Here is a 10500-nt window from a genome sequence, read left to right as displayed (position 1 = left end):
AGACCTACCCTGTTAAAAAAAAGACCGGATCTTAATGGTAGGCGGCCTTCTTCTTCGTCTTTGGTATTATGGCGCTCCACAAACAAATGTTATAGGTGCATGCCGCCACCTACTGTATTGGCTGTATATCAGCCTACTATTCTGTAGTATGAATTTCCCTACCAGCTAACCCTACCCATTTCAACCTCATCGCCAATAAACTTTCGTCTTCTTCAAGGGTTTTATTGGTGGACTACATACAAAAATATGTATTATCGCCACCTACTGGTTGGGGTAAAAACTAAGATAGCTTTAAAGAATAAATATATATATATAAAATACAGCGAGGGAAAAAAGTATTTGATCCCCTGCCGTTTTGGACGTTTGGCCACTGACAAAGAAATGATCAGTCTATAATTTTAATGGTAGGTTTATTTGTACAGTGAGAGACAGAATAACAACAACAAAATCCAGGAAAACACATGTCAAAATGTTATAAATTGATTTGCATTTTAGTGAGGGAAATAATTATTTGACCCTCTCTCAATCAGAAAGATTTCTGGCTTCCAGGTGTCTTTTATACAGGTAACAAGATGAGATTAGGAGCACACTCTTAAAGGGAGTGCTTCTAATCTCAGATTGTTACCTGTATAAAAGACACCTGTCCACAGAAGCAAATCAATCAATCAGATTTCAAACTCTCCACCAAACTCTCCAAGACCAAAGAGCTCGCCAAGGATGTCAGGGACGAGATTGTAGAGATACACAAGGTTGGAATGGGCTACAAGACCATCGCCAAGCAGCTTGGTGAGAAGGTGACAACAGGTGGTGCGATTATTCGCAAATGGTAGAAACACAAAAGAACTGTCAATCTCCCTCGGCCTGGGGCTCCATGCAAGATCTCACCTCATGGAGTTGCAATGATAATGAGAACGGTGAGGACTCAGCCCAGAACTACAAGGGAGGATCAATGATCTCAAGGCCGCTGGGACCATAGTCACCAAGAAAACAATTGGTAACACACTACACCGTGAAGGACTGAAATCCTGCAGCGCCCGTAAGGTCCCCCTGCTCAAGAAAGCACATACATGCCCGTCTGAAGTTTGCCAATGAACATCTGAATGATTCAGAGGACAACTGGGTGAGTGTTGTGGTCAGATGAGACAAATGGAGCTCTTTGACATCAACTCAACGCGTCGTGTTTGGAGGAGGAATGCTGCCTATGATCCCAAGAATACCATCCCCACCATCAAACATGGAGGTGGAAACATTATGCTTTGGGGTGTTTTTCTGCTAAGGGGACAGGACAACTTCACCGCATCAAAGGGACGATGGACGGGGCCATGTACCATCAAATCTTGGGTGAGAACCGCCTACCCTCAGCCAGGGCATTGAAAATGGGTCGTGGATGGGTATTCCAGCATGACAATGACCCAAAACACATCTGACCTCTGATTGCCAGCAAGGGTTTTTCCAGTACTAAGTCATGTTTTGCAGAGGGGTGAAATACTTATTTCCCTCATTAACATGCAAATCAATTTCTAACATTTTTGACATGTGTTTTTCTGGGTTGTTTTGTTGTTATTCAGTCTCTCATTGTTCAAATAAACCTACCATTAAAATGATAGACTGATCATTTCTTTGTCAGTGGGCAAACGTACAAAATCAGCAGGGGATCAAATACATTTTTCCCTCACTGTATATATTTTTAAACGAAACAGAAGTCAATGTACTCCTTCACTTAGTCAAATGTACTCAGATCTCTACACAGGCTATGGAGCCTGAGAAGGGAAGCATCTTCAGACATTATTCAAGTTTCAAGTTTTAATGTCACGTGCACAAGTACAGTGAAATGCCTTTCTTGCAAACTCAAAACCCAACAATGCAATAAACCCAACAATGCAATAATCAATAACAAAATTTTACTTGGAAAATAAAATAGGAAATACACTAAATAAGCATACTATATACAGGAAATATTTTAAAAATCAGTTCCAATAAACATATTTACATGTGCAGGGATACTGTATTGATGGAGGTAGATATGTATAGGGGTAAGGTGACTATGCAACGGGATATAAGATAAACAGAGTAGCAGCATCTTGCATGTGAGTGGGAGTGCGGGTGTATAGAGTCAGTATAAATATATGTGCATATTATGTGTGAGTGAGCAGATGATGAAGTGAGTGTTTGTGTGCGTGTTGGAGTGACAGTGTGTGTGTGTGTGTTGGAGTGACAGTGTGTGTGAGTGTGTAGGGCGAGTGAGTGTGCATAGAGACAGTGCAAATATTGAAATAAAAGGTAAATAAAGATACAAGGTAAACCCAGTCTGTGTAGCCATTTTGTTAGCTACTTATCAGTCGTATTGCTTGGGGATAGGAGCTATTCAAGAGTCTGTTGGTGTCAGACTTGATGCACCGGTACCCCTTGCCGTGCGGCAGCAGAGAAAATAGTCTATGGCTTGGGTGGTTGGGGTCTTCTTTTCACATTGTCTGATATAGAGGTCCTGGATGGCAGGGAGCTCGGGGGCTGTCTGCACAACCCGCTGTAGCACCATGCGATCGAGGGCCGTGCTATTGCCATACCAAGCAGTGATGCAGCCAGTCAATATGCTCTCAATGGTACAGCTGTAGAACCTTTTCAGGATTTGAGGGCCCATGCAAAACTTTTTCAACCCCCTGTGAGAAGAGGCACCGTCACTCCTTCTTCACGACTGTGCGTGTGTGTTTGGACCGTTTTAAGTCTTTAGTGATTTGGACACCGAGGAACTTGAAGCTGTCTAACTGCTCCAGTGCTGCCCCACGATCAGCTCCTTGGTTTTGTTGACATTGAGGGAGAGGTTGTTGCACTATACTGTCGGGTTACTGATCTCCTCCCTGTAGGCTGACTCATCATCGCTGGTAATCAGGCATGCCACCGTTCCATGCAATGATTCAGCTGGGAAATCCTGGCGATCCAAGAACATTTTAGCCACTTTCACAGTGATTTCCAGTTTCTTACATTTTTTTGTTAATTTATCCTGTACAATTAATCATCTGTGCAATAAAATCAACCTTCTTCACGATTAATATTCCAGGATCTCTCATCTGACTGACATCGACAGACTGTTGGGTATTATCCACTGCCATAGCTTCATCATCTCTACTTGATGCTTCAACAATTTTCACTGCCTCTCCATAGGAGAGCTTCTCGACAGCCCTGAAACTTGCTACTTTGACCTCTTTCACCTTAACAGGGCACTCAGGAAACTGGGACGTGATTCCCATCATAATTGCAACACCATGCATCCTCAGACTCTTAAATGATATTCCGTTTGCAAACACTTGACACGTGGCCAAACATTTTAGATTCATGGCATTATAGTGGCTTTTGTACATAAGCTTGCACCACAAAACTCATATATCCCAGATTTACATGGGTCGTGGAGAACTTCTTCATTAAACATCAATAATACAAAAAGGCCGGTGAGACATCTTCATTTATCCACCATCTTTGGCTGGAACATGGCATCACTTGCTATCACAGACGTGTAACATCATCACTTAACTGTTTCAAAAGACAACTGTAGATAGCAGTAATGTTCATCTAAAGAAAACAAGAGTGCAGATAAATTATATTTCCTGCAACGAATCTATGCAATCCCATTCACTACAAACATATGTACGTACACCTGATAGCTTTATTGTCTTAATTGCCCAAATTTGTTGTTTCATTATCAAGGACAATAATTCCTGGTTCAAGTGCTAGAGGCGTCAGAATAGACCCTGGTTCGATCCCTGGTTTGATCCCGGGCTGTATCACAACTGGCTGTGATCGGGTGTCCCATAGGGCGGCGCACAACTGGCCCAGCATTGTCTTGGTTAGGGGAGGGTTTGGCCGGGCTAGGCCATCATTGTAAATAAGAATGTGTTCTTAACTAACTTGCCTCGTTAAATAAAGAAAATTAAATACTGGATGATGGTGATGAGGAAGCAGAGTGGATAAGTAGGGAAAACAGACCAAGACTTTTACTACATGACAAATTAGGATAATAGTACATAATTAAAAAACAAATATTCTGAATAAATTATTTTGGAATAGATATTCAATGGTATAGGATATTGGTTTAAAAAGCTCTGGGTGTGATGAGAGTTCAAAGATATGCCTGTGCTCAGAACAAGCTGTGTGACATTGAGTTATGTGAGATTCTAAAAATGATCTCTCCAATAACATCAGTGATCAATGCTGGTTTGGTCATTGGATGGCAAAAGAACATAACTGGACTGCAATGGAATCCTAACCCATAGCATCCAGCACCTATCTATCTGTGGAGGAATAGCGACAAAGTAGCACCTATAAATAGGCAGGCCCAACATCCAGTGGGACAGCCTAGAGGAGAAAAATGCTCTCATATAATCCAGCCGTGGATATAATCTAACAGACTCCAAAGATAACCATCCGCCACAGTGTCCCCCTGTCTGACCCGCCTAAAGGGTGTTGAAGGGGGTGGGACAAATAAGGATCTCAGTTTGCTAACTCAACATGACGGGACCCCACTGGATTGACACCTGTTACACACCATGACCCTAAAAGGAGAGAGCTGAGCCAATCAGGGCTCAGCATAGCAGACGGAGACCAGTCAGACAGCCAGCTCGGAGGAAGGACAGGACTGTCATTACCCTCAGCTGTTCACCATGTTTAGGGGCTCAGCCCACATACCAACAGCAGCCTGGTCCACTGACATATACAGTGTTCTACTGACTGGTGGACTAAAGCCGCTCTCATTCATCTCCTTAAGAAGGCCCACAAATCTGTTTTTTGCCACCATGCATGCAAGGAAGGCCCTCATATTGCCGTGGTATAAGTGTCTCATACCAGTCAGTGGATTTTATATCATGTGTCTGCTCCCTCAGACACCCATTGACTACTCCACCCACACCAAATGTGTGTCAATAAAAACACTGTGACACATCTGGTCTATATTTTTTAGAGATAATTGCATGGAGTTCAATTTCAGTAAATGTCAGAATTGCTTTTCAGTTCTCTCACAAACTCTGTCCTTAAAACAATATCATGAAACTACATTTACAATGACCAATGCAGCTTTTTGTGTGATCTCAAAAATAATGATTGATCAGAACCTTTATTTTAATCATGTCTTATCAACAGTTTTCAGAATTCTTTGAAAATTCGAATGTAATTTCAAAATGAACTCTTTATCATTGTGTAAAAAAACATGTCAAATAAAAGCTAACCTACAGTGTACAAAACATGAAGAAACCCTGACCAGGTGAATCCAGGTGAAAGCTATGACCCCTTAATGATGTCACTTCTTAAATCCACTTCAATCAGTGTAGATGAAGGGGAGGAGACAGGTTAAAGAAGGATTTTTAACCTTGAGACAATTGAGACATGGATTGTGTATTATTATTTGACCCTGCTGGTCATCTATGAACATTTAAACATCTTGGCCATGTTCTGTTATAATCTACACCCGGCACAGCCAGAAGAGGACTGGCCACCCCTCATAGCCTGGTACCTCTAGGTTTCTTTCTAGGTTCTTGCCTTAGGGAGTTTTTCCTAGCCACCGTGCTTCTACACCTGCATTGCTTGCTGTCTGGGGTTTTAGGCTGGGTTTCTGTACAGCACTTTGTGACATTAGCTGATGTAAGAAGGGCTTTATAAATGTATTTGATTTGTATGTGTGCCATTCAGAGGATGAATGGGAAAGACAAAAGATTGCCTTTGAACGAGGTATGGTAGTAGGTACCAGGCGCACCGGTTTGAGTGTGTCCAGAACTGCAACGCTGCTGGGTTTTTCACAGTTTCCTGTGTGTATCAAGAATGGTCCACCACCCAAAGGACATCCAGCCAACTTGACACAACTGTGGGAAGCATCAGAATCAACTTGGGCCAGCATCCCTGTGGAACGCTTTCAACACCTTGTAGAGTCCATGCCCTGACGAATTGAGTCTGTTCTGAGAGCAAAAGGGGATGCAACTCAATATTAGGAAGATGTTCCTAATGTTTTGTCCACTCAGGGTATATGAAGTATTTTAATGAAGAAGACAATTTAAACTGACCTAACAACATGGCCTGACATTAATAAGAATACCATTATAACACCCAGACATATATATATATATTTTTTAGAACATTCACTTTTTTCTAGAACATTCCCTTTTCACTTCTCTCATTTTATTTCTAAAGCAGATCAGTCTAGCATTTTTTCAGGAAGTATCTCATCATTTTGAGGAGTCTCATCCTACCTGCTCACATACATTTACTTCTAATGTTGTTTTCTTTTTTCTAGCTGCTCTTATTTGGACTTATGTGAACTCCAGGCTCCGCCCCTGATCCCCAGACCTGCTCTTATTTAAGGGGTCCTCTCACTCTCGCCCTTTGTCCCAGTGGAAGCATCAGTCTTGCAATACAACTTGGTGAGTGCATATTACTTGCATATTATTACTACTTATTTCTATGGAAAACATCCAACTTTGTCGGGACTGGGAGTCCACTTTTTGGTTATTTGAGTACATCTTGACCTGGCACTGACCAGACAGAGCTGGTTTCTGACATTGGATGTAGTTTTTTACCAGGATGAATTCTTTGTAGCTATATTGAGGAATGAACTAGAAGTACACTTTAAACTGAAGTCACTGCTTATTGGAATGAATTGATGGTATCGCTCCAAAATAATAAGCAACATTCTATTAAGAGATTTGTGAATGATACATTACTTATCATGAGCTGATTGTGCAGGTAAGGAGGGTGCAATTAATTATTGTGTAATAACTTAGTAAACACTTACCGGTACACTGATTAATGCTGGTCTGGTCAAGGAACATCTCAAAGTGTCTAATAAATGAAGCCATTATAGGGAGATGGGGTAAGGAGCCATGCTGTAAACAGAGGTGTTACAATGTGCCAACAGCTGCTCTCTGGGTTGGCTCCAACTCTCCCATGCCTGAAATAGCTCCAGATAGGTGTCCATGGAGGTCAATGTGGCACAATGTCTAAGCTGTATTTGTAGCAGCCAGGGTGTTGAGCTTAAAATAGATAGCTTGTCTTGCTTGCTGTTGCCAATGATATGGCCCTTTTTGGAGATACCTCTATGGCCCTAAAATGTCCTGAGAACCATCATGACAGCTGAGATACAGTATCGGTAGGGGCACAACTTTCACTGGGGATGGGGGGGGACTTGCCCCCCCACCACATTCTGGAATTGCATTTTTGCCGCCCCCCCCAGTTGTATCATTGGAATGTGGTGCAAAACAAACGCATCTCTGTGCTTTAGGACCATGCAGACACCTCCGAACTGTCGGGTAGGCTGTTTGCAGTATTCATCCGACTAAAAATATTTATTATAACTTCTAAAACCAAAGTTGCGCCCATGAGTATCAGTAGCTTCACAACATGCTTGTATATACATTTTTGTAAAGCATACATTGGTTAGGATTCTATAGATAGCTGCTATTTAGTCATTCATCAGATCTTCTTCCAGAGCGACTTACAGGAGCAATTGGGGTAATGTGCCTTGCTCAAGGACAAATGTAAAGATTTTTCACCTAGTTGGCTCAGGGATTTGAACCAGCCCAATGCACTTAACCACTATGCTACCTGCCACCAAAATAGTTACAAGACAAGTTGTAAAAATTGCACTGCAGTAGTAAAAATAAATACAACTATATTAACCAGTGTATGAAAGAGAGAGCAGTATATTATCTTCCAAAAGACCGGATATTGAAAAACCTGGATTTGCATGGAGACATTTTCAATGTCAATACAGTAATAAATTGTCTGTGGTTGTGAACAAAAACCAGTTAGGAAAGACTGCTTGAAATGCAATCAATGGTTGGGAGGGGGGTTACAGCTGTTTCCACCACTCATTCTCAACCCTATATCTCTCTGTCACCCACAGACCATACCAGTAAAGCCTAACCATGTGTGACGATGACGAGACTACCGCCCTTGTGTGTGACAATGGCTCTGGCTTGGTCAAGGCTGGATTTGCCGGAGATGACGCTCCCCGTGCTGTCTTCCCTTCCATCGTGGGAAGGCCCCGCCACCAGGTATTGTACTTAGGAAAAACTACCACGACGTAACTGGGGATGGTATAGATGATGTCATTGTACAGACAAAGATTGTTAGGGGAGGGGTGTCAAACTGTGTCAAAAAGAGTGCAGTATGTTGCTGTGTCATCTGTCATGTAGGCTCTGATGATTATAGTGTAATTCCTAAGCTCTCTTTTCTCTTCTCAGGGTGTGATGGTGGGTATGGGTCAGAAGGACAGTTACGTAGGTGATGAGGCTCAGAGCAAGAGGGGTATCCTGACTCTGAAGTACCCCATCGAGCATGGCATCATCACTAACTGGGACGATATGGAGAAGGTGGGTCCTAGATTACAACATCTTGCACTGATATCAGAGTCTTGGTATTGATTTTGGCACAAGACTAGAAGTAAATACATGCAGCATAACAACATAATAAACAGAGAATTTCAACTCTCTCGTATTCTTGCAGATCTGGCACCACACCTTCTACAATGAGCTGCGTGTTGCCCCTGAGGAGCACCCCACCCTGCTGACAGAGGCTCCCCTGAACCCCAAGGCCAACCGAGAGAAGATGACCCAGGTACTTGTAACTCCTTTATTCCCCCATTTCAAATCCAGGTTATCTGTTAGAAGCAATGCTATGGTTAACCGTCAAGCAAACTTCGGAAATATCTCCCTTATTCTTGTGTTATAGATCATGTTTGAGACCTTCAACGTTCCCGCTATGTATGTGGCCATCCAGGCTGTCCTGTCCTTGTACGCCTCTGGTCGTACCACAGGTCAGTATTCCAGGACACTGCCTCTTATATGTACCAATATCAACCATGGGTAGTTGCTATATTACTGATACAATATGTAGTTTGCTGTCACACATTAGTGGTCAATATGACAACAGGAGACAACTCAAATCAAGTTGATGCACATGTTACAATATGTTGAATAAGTGTGTTGTTTAGTTGTCAGAGACAGCTAGATGAATTGTGCCCTGGTTGTCAAAGGACGTGTTAAACACTGTTTAGAAGGGTATGTGGCACACCTGCCATTGATGTCAGCGGTATTGTTAGTTTATGATGTGACAAATGCTTGGAATTAATCCCATATGACAACTGGCCATTCCTCTGTCAGTCGTGTCTGTCTGACTCACTAATGTGCCTTGTCTGCTCCCTATAGGCATTGTGCTGGACTCTGGTGATGGTGTGACCCACAACGTCCCCATCTATGAGGGTTATGCTCTTCCCCATGCCATCATGCGTCTGGATCTGGCTGGTCGTGATCTGACTGACTACCTGATGAAGATCCTGACAGAGCGAGGCTACTCTTTCGTGACCACCGGTAAGGATGTGTAGGAGAGCTAACTGTCAACGAGGTTATGCCTCATTTTTTAGATTATTGTAATTTCTATGTGATTACAGCAATCTCTTGCTGTGCAGTTGTGTGACAGTTCTTCATGTGTCTTGTAAACTTGCCCCCCTCAGCTGAGCGTGAGATTGTGCGTGACATCAAGGAGAAGCTGTGCTATGTCGCCCTGGACTTCGAAAATGAGATGGCCACTGCTGCCTCCTCCTCCTCCCTGGAGAAGAGCTACGAGCTTCCCGACGGTCAGGTCATTACCATTGGTAATGAGCGTTTCCGTTGCCCAGAGACCCTCTTCCAGCCTTCCTTCATTGGTGAGGCATGCTTATGCATTATACGTTATGGTTGCATTACAAAATGCTATTACAACAACAACAAAATTGTGTGTTCTGTGTCAATTAATGGACGTCTGTAATATCTTCTGTCAGGTATGGAGTCCGCTGGTATCCATGAGACCGCCTACAACAGCATCATGAAGTGTGACATTGACATCCGTAAGGACCTGTATGCCAACAATGTTCTGTCTGGTGGTACCACCATGTACCCTGGTATTGCTGACCGTATGCAGAAGGAAATCACAGCGCTGGCCCCCAGCACCATGAAGATCAAGGTGAGGGACAATCCCACCATATTTACCTTCTGGATGTCAACCATCAAGTTAATTGAAATGTTCAGGTATGCATTTGCAGTGAGTCTACGTGAAACTAAGCAATTCTCTGTACTATGTTCATCTTCTAGATCATTGCTCCCCCTGAGCGTAAGTACTCTGTCTGGATCGGTGGCTCCATCCTGGCTTCCCTATCCACCTTCCAGGCCATGTGGATCAGCAAGCAGGAGTACGATGAGGCAGGCCCCTCCATTGTTCACAGAAAGTGCTTCTAAACAGTCAACCCTCTTCACCCATACATTTGTAATGTGTCATTTACTGTATATACATGTTGTAATAAAATTAGGTCCTTGTAACAACGCATTTGTTTTGACTCTTTTCTGCATTGTATGGTGGCAGGTAGCCTAGCGGGAGAGTGTTGGGCCAGTAATTGAAAGGTTGCTGGATCGAATCCCCGAGCCAACTAGGTGAAAAATCAGTCAATATTCCCTTGAGCAAGGCACTTAACCTACATAAATTGATCAAGAG

At 42.9% G+C, this 10500-nt stretch overlaps 1 protein-coding gene across 1 annotated transcript; it reads left to right on the top strand.

The window, feature by feature from the left end:
* Nucleotides 1–6291: 6291 nt before the first annotated feature.
* Nucleotides 6292–10331, top strand: LOC118368351 (actin, alpha cardiac muscle-like). The gene is made up of 9 exons (XM_035752380.2): nucleotides 6292–6398; nucleotides 7880–8030; nucleotides 8220–8348; nucleotides 8482–8592; nucleotides 8707–8791; nucleotides 9183–9344; nucleotides 9488–9679; nucleotides 9794–9975; nucleotides 10104–10331. The coding sequence occupies exons 2-9, from the start codon at nucleotides 7902–7904 to the stop codon at nucleotides 10245–10247; spliced, it is 1134 nt and encodes a 377-aa protein (XP_035608273.1). The 5' UTR covers nucleotides 6292–6398; nucleotides 7880–7901; the 3' UTR covers nucleotides 10248–10331.
* The last annotated feature ends 169 nt before the right edge of the window (nucleotides 10332–10500 follow it).

The sequence above is a fragment of the Oncorhynchus keta genome, chromosome 35, assembly GCF_023373465.1.
Source record: "Oncorhynchus keta strain PuntledgeMale-10-30-2019 chromosome 35, Oket_V2, whole genome shotgun sequence".
Taxonomy (NCBI): Eukaryota; Metazoa; Chordata; class Actinopteri; order Salmoniformes; family Salmonidae; genus Oncorhynchus; species Oncorhynchus keta.
Note: the sequence above shows the minus strand (reverse complement) of the source record. Positions and strands in the feature narration are given on the sequence as shown.